Source organism: Chrysoperla carnea, chromosome 3 (assembly GCF_905475395.1).
Source record: "Chrysoperla carnea chromosome 3, inChrCarn1.1, whole genome shotgun sequence".
NCBI lineage: Eukaryota > Metazoa > Arthropoda > Insecta > Neuroptera > Chrysopidae > Chrysoperla > Chrysoperla carnea.
Window position 1 is genome coordinate 37,685,013 of NC_058339.1, and position 17,102 is coordinate 37,702,114.

At 27.3% G+C, this 17,102-nt stretch overlaps 1 protein-coding gene across 1 annotated transcript; it reads left to right on the forward strand.

Annotated features, from left to right (window-relative positions):
- Positions 1–13,266: 13,266 nt before the first annotated feature.
- Positions 13,267–16,889, forward strand: LOC123296007. The gene is made up of 3 exons (XM_044877468.1): positions 13,267–13,290; positions 13,375–13,448; positions 16,511–16,889. Exons 1-3 carry the CDS (start codon positions 13,267–13,269, stop codon positions 16,887–16,889), a joined length of 477 nt encoding a protein of 158 aa, XP_044733403.1.
- Positions 16,890–17,102: the final 213 nt, after the last annotated feature.

A 17,102-nucleotide genomic window follows, 5' to 3' on the forward strand; every position in this document is an offset into this window, starting at 1 on the left:
CTTATACAATACACGTAGAAACAACAGTAGTGGCTGGAAAGTGTATTCCATTAAAAATGATAGAATTGAGTAATTTGTGTATGCTTTGCTGTATATGTCCATGTAATTAGTATTAGAAAAATAATCCTGCAGCGCATGCAAATTATTGAACATTTTTTAGTGCTCAGTTCGAGCTACTTCAGGGTTTTCATTAAAGAATGACAAAAAAAATTTATTAGATATATTATTCTGTGACAATTTGTTTGGTATTTATTTTTATATGGTAATCGCAGCTTCGCTGGATAGCGCTATTTAATTAATATTGGGAAAATCTTCATTTAGCGCATGCAAATTATTGAACTTTTTTAAATAAATCAAAATGAGAGTTTAAAGGATTTGAAAGGATTTTTTCGGGATGATTGGAAATAGTATGTCGAAATGGTTTGTATGAAGGTTCTCATTGTGGAGAGCTTCCGCTGAATATCGTAGAGGGACTTTCGTAATTGTCCGAAGACAACGATGACAACCTTATTGATTGCAACGGTTCGATTCCCGTCGTCACAACAAAAATTAATTTAAAAAGTTGTTGTGGGCTAATATGTGTAATGTATGGTATGTGTGAAGGAGGTGCACTTAGTTTCTCAAAATAAATGAAGAATTGAAATAATTAGCGAAAAAGAAAATAAAATACAGTGTAATACAATGGGCCTCAGCCCTCCGAGTGAGTCTTAGCACTTCCAAATTAGTAATTCAGGCTAGCCCAAGCTATAGACAATATAAATCGACTATTCTGGAGTTTAATAAGCGATATAGTCGTCGAAATGTGACGTTATTGTTTGAATTTTAAGTTCTGACATTCTCAATGAAAAACATTTTATATTTTGTGTATAGTATTATTGAATAATATAAAATTGTACAATTCGTTTCATTGTCAACATAAATTAACAGTATTTTTAAGTTGAGGTGTGGTTGTCAGTCTTTTTTAGTTACAGCAACAACATAAAAGTATATAATGTATTTTTTATATCTTAATTTAATTATATAAATGGCATTGACTTTATACACCTATGAGATAACTAAATGACCATCAACTTATACCTAAAACCATAGGAATAGATATATCTAGAACTAAAACTTATGAACAATTAATATTGTAAATTTATTCTGATAGAAAAATACTAGATCATAAAATAAAAATTGACAGTCTATTTGTTGCACACAGAACCGTTTTTAGCACCGTTCAAAATAATTATAATTTCTATATCGTTTCATTATATTATTAATTTGAGTTGTCACATAATGATGATTTCATTATTTATTTAATAATATTGGCCATATCTATCTTAAATATAACTAGCAGTTACCCGCCGCGTTGCTGGGCAATTTCAACTATACAAACTCACTTAATTCCCTTTTGTACGCCATTTAATGGATTTTAATTTTTGTATATAAAATTCAGCCCATATTTCTTGCTGACAATGTAGCATTCTATAGGTGAAATAATTTTTATAATCGGTTAAGTAGTGGACACAAAAATGACGAAATTTTCATCCCCTGTTTCACCCCCTTAGAGGTAGAATTTTGGATAATCCTTTCTTCAAAGGGTGCGTTCTTTACCAAGTTTCAGGCCTCTACGATCAGCGGTTTAGGCGTTGATCCGTCAGTCAGTCATTCAGAACAAAGCATTTTATGTGTATAGATTTCTCTATTCTGTTTTTCCTGTCCACGCGAGATTTTCTTTATTCTTTTCTCAAATTTGATGATTTCTCCCAGATTTTCAAGCTTATCTTGCTGGCTACTGACGAAAAATAGATTCACGGTCTAAAAATGTACGGCTTAGGAAAAAACAGGCTATACAAATAATATTAAGATTTAATTTTGTTCGTTATGCAATTTGTATATCATATCTGTAATAAAATTAATTGCCTATAAATAAAAAGAAAGTAAATTTTTGTATCACTTCTCTAGCCTGTTTTTAGACACGGGTACCAAATAAAAACAAAATTTTGACAGCATGGTGGACTTCCTCACGGTTTGAGCTAGTAAATAAATAATATCTATTTAAAAATACAATGTTATTACATAAATGATACAAATATTGTGGGAAAACTTACTTTGTCTATTTAACTTCGGAACACTCTGTACAATACCGTTCTATCTATTGAAAAATAATTTAATGGGTACTGGGAATCAAAAATTTTAATTTAAATATAAAATTAAAATATTATTTTCTAATATTTATAAATTAAAACATAAAAATTCAATGAATATAAATAAAAAAAAAATATTAAAAAATAATAATATACAACATACAGAAATATTGTTAAGAAATCAGGAGTCACTCATAATATTAAAGGATCATACAGATATGATTGAAGAACGGTTATAACCGTAGGCAATTATTTCATGCCACTCGGAGATTACTTCCCTATCCTATTATCATTCCAGCGTCCTCTCTGTGAAGATTGAAGCCGCCCAATACCAGTTTTATTAATGAATAAATAAAATAACTTGCTATCAAAATCTTTATACAGGTACGGCTTTATTTAAAAGTATAAAGTTTAAAAAATTATAAGCTAACTTGTTATTTTTTGAATGTTAGCATCGCTCTCACTATTTCGTTAAACCGTTTATAATATAAACAAGAAAAATTACAAATGTTTTACTGTTTAAAATAGAACTAGCTGTGAACCACCGCTGGGCAACTTCAATTTTATATGCAAAGATTATTGTGTTATAAACTTCACTTCATATGCCGTCACTTACCCTCCTTTTGTTCACAATTTCGTTTACCTTCTATTTACCTATCTATTAGAAAAAACCGCATAAAATCCGTTGCGAAATTTAAAGATCTAAAGATATATATGGATTAGGGATAGACAGACGGAAGCGACTTTGTTTTATACTATTTATTGATAGTGCAATAGCCATACAAGTGCATTTATTTGATCCCAAAAATGTGCGCTAAAACATGGCAAGTTGAGTATCAATAAAGATATTTTTTGGATCATTTTCAAAAATGTATTAATTTGATGATTTATATTATTCCAATGTTAATCCCACGCTGTCCGGAAATCATTTCTGTGTTGAAAGGTGATCAGTACCAGTGATAATATGAAGATGAGAACCTGTATAAAGAACGCTGCATGATTAAAAAAACAAATTTAATTTAGTACTTCATATAACTTCCATTAGTAATATATTTCATAGTCATACGTAATTAATAAAACAAATAAACATAAGAAGTAAGAGAGTTAATTGTTTAAATAATCAGTATATGCGCTTGGGTATTAATGTTTGGACTTTTTGTAGTTAAGATTACATTAGATTTCAGATAGGAGTAAGTCTTAGAATATCTTTTGTACTGCATTCAGTTTGATCTATTGTACCTCCTTTGCTTTAAAGTTGCTTCAGAGGTCGCTTTCATAAAATTTAGAATAAACCAGGGCGACAGTTCATTTATTTCACTTGAATGAATATTAGTCCATCTCAAGTGATGGTATCGTTTGAGAGAGAACTTTATGCATTCACACAGAATGTAATTTTGTAGTTATTAAGATTGCTAAATTATCCAGATACGCTAATACAGATAAGACAGAGTAACAAATTTTTTAATTTGGTGCATGCATGTGAAGTAAATAGGCCTTTGCCCTGATGTCGATTTCTTTCGTTAACATTTGAAAATGTGCGAGAATAGATGACAAGATCTGAAATCAAAATTAAAATCGATTGTTAAACAAAAGATATAAGCAATTAAATCATTTTTTCTATCTCATTCTTTTGATATGTAGTCTCTATGGCAATTGCAGGTTATGACGTCACCAAGTGTTATTTTCCTTTCTTTCTATTTGTACATATAAATCCTTCATATTTTCGTAGTCGAACGTCTTTTGAAACGATAAAAAATCTGAGGATAAAGGTCCATTCTATTGAATTTCATACATCAGAATTGCTTTAATGTAGAGGTATCTAGTTCTCAAGAAATTTTATCCTAAAAGTTTAAGAAACTCGTTTATTATTGTGTTCGAAGTTCTGTAATAATGATAAACAAAATGTTTCCATAAAATGCTTATCTGAAGGAATTGTTCTTCGCTTTCAAATTTCTTTTTTTACCGCGTGGATGGGTTTTTTGTAAATTTTGCAACTCCATAGATGATAATAATCGATCATTTTCTTAAAAAAATACACCAAGCACGTAGCCAGAAAATCCATTGGGGAGGGGGGAGGGGCTGAGATAAATTTACTTGAAATTTATTCAGTAAGTTCCAATACTGATAATCGCAAATTATTCTGATGATCGAATAGAAACCTAGTTTTTTATTACGCACATGAATCATTGGCATTTTTGCTGGATTCTTTGAATTTTCTAGACTTTTGGGGGAGGGGGATTTTCCCCTAGCTCCGCGTTTGTAGACTACGGTACATTACGGTCGTACTACCTTAGAAGCGGCTCTGTATACATTGAGTTTTGAACGGAAATTTTGAAATTCAATCAAATCTTAAAATTTTTCGATGAAAATGGAAAATTGAAATTTCGATAAACAGTAAAGATGCAGGACACATCATTTTTTCATAACTAACATTTACATTTAGATTAGAAATGTAATGCTTTACTTGTAAAATCTAATTGAGGATTTAATTATGTGGATTTATAAGACCCACACTTACCTCAACAGCCTATTTTCATTTAAGAGGAAAAATGGAAGTAATTCTTATACATTTCATCTTATTCTACTTTGAATATTTCATGACATTCCCGATTATTATAATTTTTTTCTATTTACTTTTTGGGGATTCATTTGTGATGTTTAAGATTTAGGGTGACTGACTTTATATCTTGTTTAAAGTAAGTTGTCTTAACATTATAATTCTTTTTTTACTTCTCTCTAATACTTAAAAACTTAAGTCACTCTTCGTTAATTGACTTTATGTTGTCTGTGGTGGTGTGTTTAGAAGTATAGTATAGATAGATAGATACCGTATTTTTTAATATTTACATTTCACTAGATATATATTTTTAAAAATATCATTACAAAGAAACGTAAATGGTAGGTTTATGTCTCTTATTTTGATTTAAGCTTATTAAAAATGTTTTTTTCATTCTTTCGTTCATAAAGAATTTTAATTTAAATTCGTTTATTTATTACAATAAATACTTTACAGGCTTTTATTTTTAACCAATTTTATTATGGTTTTTTGTTATGCGTCTTGTACTGTGAAAAAAAAGGATTGAAATGAACTTTGATGCCGTAATAAATCCATAATTTACGAGTTTAATATTTTGACTATTGAAATTAATTTTATTATTTGAATTGTGTTATTTTTTTACCCTTCAGCCGTTTTTATACCATGTATATGAAATATACCAAGGTATACTAAGTTTAGTCCCAAGTCTGTAACGCTTAAAAATATTAATGGTATGAACAAAATTTTGGTATAAGTGTTCATAAAATCACCTAATTAGTCCGTTTCCGGTTGACTGTCTGTCTGTCTATCGTCTGTCGTCTGTCCGTCTGTCATCATGATAACTCAAAAACGAAAAGAGAAATCAAGCTAAAATTTTTATAGCGTGCTAAGTGCAATTGGGTCTTGATTGCGTAGGACCCATCTTGTAAACCGTTAGAGATAGAACAAAAGTTTAAACGTAAAAAACGGTCCTTATAAAAAAATAAACAACTTTTGTTTGAAACATTTTTTCGTAAACATCACTGTTTACCCGTAAAAGCGCAAATTGTATAGTATGTATTATATGGGTATATCAATTTTATGTGTGTGACATGTATATTTATATGTGTAATGTGATAGAGTAATCAACACTGTCTATACATGGTATTTCAACAATTAACTTAGTCAATTGTTTGTTTTCACTTGTTTAAAATAGTATTAATCTTTAAATTGAGGTCGATTTGCTTCACAGATATCCGGCACTGGAAATCTTTAAATAAGGCCAAAAAGTTAAACTTAAAATAGACCAATGTTTGTCAGGGATAAAAAACAATTCTATAAAATGTAACCAAACAAATTTACTCGTATATTGACTTGTAGTGAAGTTGCATGAGCAAACAGTGTTCCGTTCGTTTTATAAACCTAGATAAAACTAAAATAGACAATAAATTGTTTTAATAGTACATATTTTAAAATACCTGTAGGGTAAAGAATATTATTTTAATTGGTAACATGATATATCCTAGATCAATAATAATACCTATCTATATCTTTGTACACACACAACTATGATATTGTGTATAATCAAAAGCTATCGTGATCATAATTTTTATACCATGCATATGAAATATACCAAGGTATATTAAGTTTAGTCCCAAGTTTGTAATGATTAAAAATATTGATGCTACGAACAAAATTTTGGCAGAGGTGTTCATAGAATCATCTAAATAGTCCATTTTCGGTTTTCCGCCCGTCCGTCTGTGAACACGATAGCTCAAAAACGAAAAAAATGTCAAGCTGAAATTTTTACAGGGCACTCAGGACGTAAAAAGTGAGGTCGAGTTCAAGTAAATGAGCATTGGGTCTTGGGTCGTAGAACCCATCTTGTAAACCGTTAGAGATAGAACAAAAGTTTAAATGTAAAAAATATTCCTTATAAAAAAATAAGCAACTTTTGTTTGAAACATTTTTGGTAAACATCACTGTTTACCCGTGAGAGCGCAAATTATATAGTATGTATAATATGGGAATATAAGTTATGTATGTGTGACATGTATGTATGTGTAATGTGATAGAGTACTCAACACTGACTATGCATGGTAGTTTAACAATTAACTCAGTCAATTTTTTTTCTTTACTTGTTTTTTATTGGTTTTCGATCTCATATACAAGACAACAGGGTATGGAAGAAGTGCACACAATCAATTTACATGTTCAAGTAATTAATCTCTAGCTAGGTTCTTTGGTTTAGTCATACATAATCTTCGAGGAAAACCTTTTACTAACAACCATGAATGGATATAGATAGAAATTCTAAACATTTTAAATTAATGTAATTTTTTAGAGCTTTTTGCACTTTACTATATTTTTCGAATTCTATTTAATTATAACTCATAAGATCAGCAACATGGTATAAGATTGCTTTGTCAACTGCGCTAACAAAGCAATACAGACTATTGCTCCTTCAATTTTTTCCAAAAATACCTTGAAATTGGTTCGTAGAAATGTGTTAAAATCAATTATAGGATACTCTCTGTTTTTCTAATTATAGCGTGCTCCTGCTTTTAAGCGAATTGCCGAAGAAAATGGAGCTATTGCTTTTATAATAGAGGTAGAATTTTGGAAAAATTTCTTCAAATGTCCATCAATCCTACCTAATGGATGTCAAAAATTACCATCGTTAAAATTTGTATATATATATTATGTATATGTATATACATATGTATCTTGTATATTTTACATTTTCCTTAAACTTCTTAAAATCTTTTTCAGATTAAAATTTATTTTAGAAAAACTAGATACATTCCGTTGTTCTGTATCAGAAATTACACGGTACAATTTAAAAAAAAAATTGGTTTTAAAATTTTCACTGAAAAAGAATTAAATCTTATCTGGTTGATGTTTCACTTTAAATAAAAAATAAACCTATTTGTGTGAAAGACATTTATAGAATTTTATTCTTCCGCTAGCGTCTAAATAGACAAAATTTTTTAATCAAACTAAGATCAATGTATAATAATATCATGTCCGTTTTATTTTGTTAAAAATTATTCTAATTGTATGAGAAATATTCTTTATATTATTATTATTTTTATAGATTATATTTATATTATAATATATAATATCTATGATTAGGTGTTGAAGTTATACTATCGTGTTGTTGTCCTTAAGCGTTATAAGTATTCAAAATAATATCATATATTTATTTTCTATTAAAATTTATTTATCATTATCTATTATATAACAATCAAACAACTTTAAAAATATTGATACATAAATAATTTTAATTACAAAATACAGAGACTCTAAAATACAATTAAGGTAAATTAATGTTTTTAATTCAAAATATATTTTGAATTTAATTTAATTTATTATACAAAATAGAAGTCCCGTTGAAGAAACTAACGGTACCCATTTTGAATAAAAAGCTTGCTGCTTCATAAAAACGAATTTATACTTTTTACCAATTTTTGTACCTTTAAGATTACGTATAGGTATTACGACACGTACTCTCAAAATTGACATTGTACAATCTTTAAAAAATCACAATTATTAACTAATTTTAATGAATATGACTGTAAATTTTAGTATGGTCTTAATTCCTCGAAAAGTGAATGTATGATCGTTCATATTTGAGACTTCTGCTTCCAATTTTTTTTTTATAAATTCTGTTAGAACTTGGGAAATTTAGACGAAAAGTAAGGGAAATTTTTTCGATATATACCATAGTTTTTGAAATATTGATGCCTAAAGATTTAGAGAAAATCACTTATAGAAGAAATAACTCACAAACGCATGCAATTTCATCACTTTAAATAAATTTTATGGAAAACCGAGTGCCACTTGCTATAATTTTTGTTGATAGGAAAATATTTGTCATGCTTTTAACTAATGAATAAAAGTTTTTTAAATTTTTGTTTAGAAAATTAGCCTTTTAACAGCTCAACGCAAACTTTAACAGCCCAAATCAATAAATTTAACACTGTAAGGAGTATTAAAAAGTTTACCGAAAAAAATTCATGCGATTAAAAAGAAAGTTGACATCCAATGCAAAAAAAATTAAATAGAAAAGTTATAGATCTTTAAAAAAATCTATCGATTGACGTCTGGTAAAACCGATTTGGATGTGTAGGTGCTGAGAAAACTTGAAAAAATGTGCGAAAATAGTCGTTTTTACATTTGCTTATAACTTTTATTCTTTTTTCGATGTTAAAGTTGATATTTAGTAAAGTTGTGAGTAATAAGTTTACAAATCTTCAGTTTTTTTTAGCATAAAATTTTGAAAATTTTTCGAAATATTGCATTTTTATGAAAAAGGACACCGAGATCAAGATCAAGAAAAAAGTTTTAAAAAGTGTTTCGGGACAATTTTATCATCCGTTTCGTAGATTAATTGGAATATTATGTGGATAGATAAGTGTCATTTACAAATTCGTTTTGCCTGATTTAGCGGCAACATATAGGAATATAAACCATTTTCTGATGTGTATTTTTCAATAGAACACTACCTTTGCTATTAATTTTATTATGGTACTATTTCGAATTTAAATTTAAGTCAATATAAAATTTAAATTTTTTGTTTGTTTTTGAGATATTTTTGTACATTGTACATTGAATAACATAGACATTCAAAACAATTATTATATTCAAGAAGAGTGTTCTTTGAGAAGATATTATGAAAGATTTATGCGTCATTAGATCTTATTAATGTTTTTTTGGAATATTATAAAATTTTTAAATCATTATTCTTGAAAAAAAAATCAATACAGAAGAAATTTATTTATATGTGTAATAAATTGTACTTTAAGGTGGTCTTATATTTAATGCTCATTAGTTTTCATTGATGTTTTTGAATCAACCCATATGTTCAATCAGCTAATAATATAATTGAATTCTTTAATACGGAAATCAAATAGCAGGCATATATTCCTTAAATTTTATCTATTAATGATTGGAATACTAACTAGAAAAGGTTCTTAATAATTTTGAGCCACCGTTTGTTTAAATTCCTAAAGTTTCTGCATTAAGTTTCAGGGTTGAATCAGGGTTTTATTATACACTATGAATTAAAAAGATGAAGATTTTTATGAATCTAGAATAGTAAATTTACAAATCAATCTTTTTTATCCAATCGACGAGTACACGCAGCTATAATTTAAAGTTTTTTCAGATTATCAAGATTCTTAAGTGCTTGTTTTTAGTTCAACTCAGTTCATATTTTATGCAGTCAGGTTTTCAATTAAATAACGATTGAGTAGATAATAAATACAGTACCTGCACTACTTGTACATACAGTGATTTTCATCTCTCAGTCTCATCTCTATTAGGACGCTGCTTAAATACATTTTTACCATCGTTAGGCTAGGAGTAGATGAGTAAAACAGACAAATACAAGAATTCTTGAAATAATTTATTTTATTTTTTACTCATTATTTTAATAAATTTAAAAAAAGTATTCACGGTATAAAAATATAAAGTGATTTAGTTTTAATATAAAAATTTAAATAAAAATAAGGGATTAAGCTTTTATTGTACTAAAAAGTAAAACATATTCTTTCGATGAATCATTCATACTTGGTTATTTGTAAAAGCTTGAGCTCAATTTAAAATATCAAGGATTATTCGAAGCGGCTTACTTGTACCTTAAAAAGTATTTTTTATTAAAATTTTTGTATCTAATAATGTATATCAAATACATTACATTAATACGGTGGAAGCCGATGTACAATGGAAAATTCGATAGAATTTGTTGCCTAAAAACTAATTTGCGAAAAAAAAATTTATATATATGCATAAATTGTTTTTATATATATATATAAACAATTATATACAATTTATAAACAATTATCCGCGGAAATCGATGGTTTGAATCTAGGTTTCAACTGGTAAATCTGAATTTTTCATTTCAGCTTGCACTATTTATGTATTACTTTGCATAAAAATATATTCTTCACAACGCTTCCACCATAATACAAAATTAGAATAAATCGTGTTGAAAATCGAAAGGTTTTAAAGTTAGGATTTTTAGACCTTTTATCTGGAAAGCTCAATGCTCTTAAAAGAATATTTAAACAAATTTTGTTATAAATAATAATAATACAAAATTTTACGTTTATTTATCTATATATCTATCTAAATGATTATATTTATAAATTATATATAAATAAGAAATAAAATTAACATAAAAATATTAAATAATATTTTTTTAAATATTAATAAGATAATATTTATTATTTAATAATATTCAATATTAATAATAATAATAGTACCGATTTCGAAATAAGGTCGGTGTCTGTTATTACCATTAAATAAAGGGCTTTATATTGTCGTTAACTTATTATTAAAATTTCGTTCCATACTTTATTCTCTACTGAAAGATAAAATGCATTTTAAAATAATTATAAATAAAATAAAAATATAAATAATAGGTACATTATTATTCATAAATGTTTATAATAAAAAATCATGCTGTGTTATGCTTTACTAGTTAAACTGACTATGCATAAGAACAAAATTAATTATGAGAAATATTAAAGTGAACCTGATTTAATAAAAAATCTAGGAAGTCAAGTCCTACCTTCGTTTAATTAACTATTTCAAACTTTGCGTAGTCTCTAATAGGATCTTATATAACATTTCTATGTTTTACTTTTATTCGTAAACAAACCACATAGGCAACCAGTCTTCAGTCTCAATTTTCATAAAATACCCTCTTTTAAAATCAAATGCTGTCCGGTACAAATGCAATGGTCGTGTCCAGAATTTGAACGAAGTGAGCAAAACAGGAACTTTTGGATTTTTTTTCTATAGCACGTTGAGCTGATCTTACGATATAATTAAAAAATTCGTTTGTTTAGAAAAAAACGGAAAAATTATGTTTTTTTTTCATTGAGTTTATTAATCAAAAAGTAGTTTTTAGTTCTGAAAAATGTAAATTATTTCTTAAAAGCCATATATTTCAGCGCCATAAGTTTAATTTATTCAAAAATCTGGCTCAAACAAACAGTACTTGAACTACGTGACTAAAAACAAATTTGGATTAGATTCATATAAAAAAATATTAAAATTTGAAATTCATGTTACCATACAACAGACTTTAGAGGACTAAATTATTCAGGCCTTCCCTAATACTACACTTATCTTATTAATAATTATAAAAATTAAATATTTTTATATATAATAATATTCTGTATACACTTTTATAGGGTACACGAAATATGAACGGACCAAGTCAAAAACAAGCCACAATGTTCAAAAACTTGACTGAATAGTTATATCATCTCACATCGTTGTGTCCAGTATTATCTAATAGTCAACACAAAATAGTCTAGGAGATATTGGCCTACGAGAGAAAAAAATAAAATAACTTAAGATATTTCTTCTAGTACAGAAAAAACATCGTTGGGAAAATTCAAATTATTTTTTTATTTTTATATTGATAATTTATTTTAGAATTAATTACTTTATTGCGCTTCTATTATACTGTGCCCAAAAAATAAAATGGCATTGTATTTATTTTCAAAATTCTTTATTTATTCTTCCAAATCAATTTCACTCCCTTCAAACAAATCCCCTCCCGATGCAACGCACTTATACCAACGGATTTTCCAATCTTCGAAACACTGATTGTAGTCACTTTCCGGGCTCTCCTTCAGCTCCGTCAGCTGCGGCTTGAATCTCCTCTATCGTATCAAAACGGTGTCCCCGGAGCGGTCTTTTGGGCTTGCTGAACAGCCAGAAGTCACACGGTGCCAGATCAGGTGAATACGGTGGTTGCGGAACGATATGGGTGGAGTTTTTGACAAAATGATCACGAATTATGAGTGCAGTATGCGATGGTGCATTATCGTGGTGTAAAAACCATGAATTGTCTTTCCACAATTCCGACCTTTTTAGGCGGATAGCGTTACGCAAAAGACATATAACGTTCACATAATATTCCTTGTTGATTGTTTGGCCGGGCGGAAGGAATTCATAATGCACAACAAACGGGAGTTGGAAGTCTAATGTCACCTTATTTTCTGGACACAGTATTATATTACAAAGAAATCAAATATATATAATTGAATATTTACTGATTTACGTTGGATTTTCACAATTTGCAAGGGTTCCCATAATTCTGGAATACTTATATAACAAATCTCTTTCTAGGATTTAATAATTGTATCATGTATAGTGCTACGAAATTGTTTCACTTGAACATTAAGACTTGAGTATTGATTTTGGTAAAAGACAAAGTTATCACTAGCACTATCACCCCCCCCCCCCTATTTGTCAACATAAATTTTCATATACTTAATTTTTCCCAATACTTAACTTAATAACATTCCCATGGGTATGTACCTCCTAGACTAATTTTGGTCAAGGGCAAATAAATACACCACTTCATCATTGTAATGTAGAAGAAGAAGGGTTGTTTGATGATAGCCTCTCGTATACTTTTATTATTTTGGGAATCTTTTTTTTTTTTTTTAATTTTTGGTTGTCCGTGGTATAAAAACTTCAGTAACCATAAAAGAGGTTTCATTGTTGTCCAATAGATTTAACTGACCGTGTGAACATTTTTAATTTAATTTTTTTTTTAGTTTTTTTAAGTGATTTTTTTTTTGTAAGTGTTTCGAAATGGAATCGTGGCTACGAACAATGGTTCGTTTCAGTGCAATTTTTTTTTTCTAATTTAAATTAATTATTTTTGAAAATTTTAATTTTGTTTTTTCGCTTTATTTGCAGATAACGGTGTTAATTTTAGTTGTTATTTCAACGATTAGTGAAGCATTTTTTCTAAATTGGGGAACTACTGAAACGTAAGTTAATTTTTTAATATTTTGAAAAGTAAAAAAATTAAATTTTTGCCGCTAATTTAATTTAAACATTAATTTAATTTTGATTTGGGTTATTTCTTTTTAATAGTTTTCAGTTGAATGCAAATTTATTTACAATTTCCAAATTCTAAAATACCATGAAAAAATTATTAAAATATTTGTTATTGATAATCGATGAATTATATAAAAGTTGTACCTAATTATTTATTTGAACTTTCAAAAAAATTTCATCGAAATAGTTTTCCAAATGATTGCTTTATTATTTATTTTTATTAGAAACATTCATATGATTTGTACATATTGCTCCATAAATTATGTATTGTTTAATAATAATTTGTGGCTTTTATTTTTGATAGTTTTTTGGCAGTTTTCTAATAATTTTTGGTTTAAACATATTTCAGTAAAATTAATAAATTGAGAAAATTAGTGAAATAGATAATTAATCGAGTTGGTTTGTTAGAATAATATAAAAAAATTATCAATTAAATTAATAAAAATTTTAAAGTGTAAACATTTTAAATTAAAAAAAAATGCAAAAAATATTTAAAATTAATATTAAAAAATTACAAAAATTACATTAATTCCACAAAAAATGTATTTGAGACATATAAAAAGAAATAATTGCTATGATTCATGTCCAACTTGTCAACGGGAGTCAAGTGGCCACAAAATTAATTACTAAGAGGGCTTGAAAAAGAAAATAGGCTATCGAAACGTGTCTCTTGTTTACATATGTGTTTAATCGTTGGTCCACTTTTTCGATAACAAGATATTTATTATATAAAAAAAGTTTTATAGTAAACAAAATTGATTGAAACATTCTGCAAAAAAATTGTTTATTTTAATATTGCATTTTATAATTTAATTACTTTATCTGACTACTAGAGTGATACCCACCCGCTTCGCTGGATTTAAAAATAAAGATAAGTAAAGATTCCTCTCGCTTATCCCTTTTCTATAATACTCGAAATAATGGTAATGATTGTTAATAGAGATTACTTGTTGGACTATTCATCTGAAAACCAATACACAAATTGATTAAATAATTATATTTAAAAATAATCATGAAAAAAGTCGTATAAATAAAAAAAAAATTAAAGTCAATACGACTCAGAAATCTCTCACGGTCTTTTTTTGTTAACAGATAAAAAAAAATATATATTTTGGTCAGTCGCCTTAATATACCTTATAATTTATAAACAAATCATTAGTCAGACACAAATAATAAAAGCCGCCTAGTGAGAGGCTGCTGAGCAGCCTAGCTGTTATGTTAACAAGCTTGTTATACCAATCTCAAACATTTTATCATTCAAAAAAATTATAGAAATATGAAATATAATAAAAATATAGACACAAAAGTCATTAATCATAATTTTTTTTTTCATTTTATTTCTAAATGAAAAAAAAAACACACTCAATGTACTGGATAATTTTTTGAAATTTTTCAATTATTCCCTATTTAAGAATTTAGATAACTTAAAATGTTCTAATTATTTAAAAAAAACTTAAGTGGGCTTAAAAGGAATTAAATTAATTTTTTTATTTAATAGAGATAAATAAAGCTTAAATTTAATGAGAGAGTTAACCTTTTATTTGAATAGTTTTAAGCCATAATATATATGCTATGAAAGTTTAATTTTTTAGCGTGGCCTAACAATAGTGATCAATTTTCTCGACTATAATAACTGACGAATATATCTGAGTGTGATAAGGAATCTTACAATAAAACACAGTACCAATTTCTTGAAACATAGCTAAGAACACTTTCCATTAAATTATCATTAGTTTACCTGGTTATGAAAAGTGTTTATCATTAACAATTGGGGTATACTGAGTTTCGAAAAAATTATGAAGAAATATTTATTATTTTTTATTTACAAAAAAATACCTACAACAATATTAAAAATTTGAAAAATGACTCGGCTTTGCTTCTATGTATTTATTTGTGTTTGTGCCTCTTAAAATAGACCAAAAATAATCACTTGGCCCCAGTATCTTTCAAAAAGGTTTGGAAAAATGGAACATACATGCTTAAAAGCTATGCTGTTCTTCTGAAAGGTTAGGAAAAATGGAGCATTAATGCTTGCAAGTGTATGCTAGTTTTATCTAAAGCCTGAAACAAATATCTAAAAAAGAAACAAAACTTATCTAAAAAAGAAACAAAATCATCGTTAGGGAGCTACGATGTCATAAACAGACACGCAAACAGACAGACAGGCACCCACACAAGTGGTCAAACTTATAAATAACACCCCTCTTTTTTCGCTGGGGACTAATAAAATACCGAGAACATCAGAATTTATTGAGTATTATTTCAAAATTTTTATAGAGACAAAATTTTGGGAATAATTTTTTACAGTTATCCTATTTTGTTAGTGGATATTAAATGATGTAACTACCTATTACCAAAAATTTTTAATGATGAAATGAATAAATTATTTTTATCGTCGAATTGTTCAATAGAAAATTTATATTAAAAAAATTTTGTCATTATGAATTAATTATTATTAAAATTGTGTTATTGTTTGTGCTTGAGTGTATCTGTTTACGCAAAAAAAAAAAAAAAAAATTGCGATAATTAGAAACTAAAAAATATATTTAATGATTTGAATAAATATTTATTGATTATTATTTATCGATGAAATAGTAATAGGATTCCGTATTTCGAATATGAATGTTTAGTATAACTTTACGGTAATATTAATATTAGAAAGAAACACGAAGATAAATTTAATGTTGGAGGAAGTGCATGGAAAAAATTCAATGGGATTAATTAAAATAATTGACAATTTCACTTATACATTTTTTTTTTTGCATATAAAAGGAACATTGACATGTTTCAGTTCATGAGACTACTTTAAAACTGGCTTCCGAGGTTTATATTTCACTGTAAAGCTCATTACTATTATACTGGTACAAATTTAATATCCAGTTAGGTCATTCAAAGCAATATGGTCTTTAGATTCTACTTAACTTACGAAGTACTTTAATTATCCAATGAATTCTTTAAAAATTATTTAAGTTTTGCTTCTATTTGATTACAGGGTAGCAAAACCACAATGGCCGGTCTCACCATCACACTATTATTATCATCAACAAAGATTCCTTCAACCACAAGCATCAAATATTCAAGCACAATACATCAATCCTTCTTCCGCTAGTAATAACAATGATCTATCAGCATCTTCTGTATCATCGCATTATCCACAACAAACTCCATTATTAATGGCTCAACAGCAACAACAACAACCTCCATCTCAATCTCAGTCAATTCCAGCAATACCAATTCAAGTACCTTTGCAAGCACAATTAACACCTCAACCAAATTTACAAAATGTTCAATTAGTCCCATGTTTATGTCCGATCTCTCAAGATGATATTGAAAAAGCATCTGAAATTTACTCAGTTAAAAATAATCAATAATAAAGAAGTAATTAGCCACAAAAAATATATTTATTAGTTTTCGAAATAATTTTTCAAAAAAAATTTACCGTCCATTTGAATTGCAAAAAATTAAACAAAATTACATAAAATATATTTATTAGTTTTTGACAAATTTGTTGAATTCGTAATTTTCAATTTAGGCTCTAAATTTTTTTCAATTTTTTTAGTAATATATTTATTTAATTTTTTTGA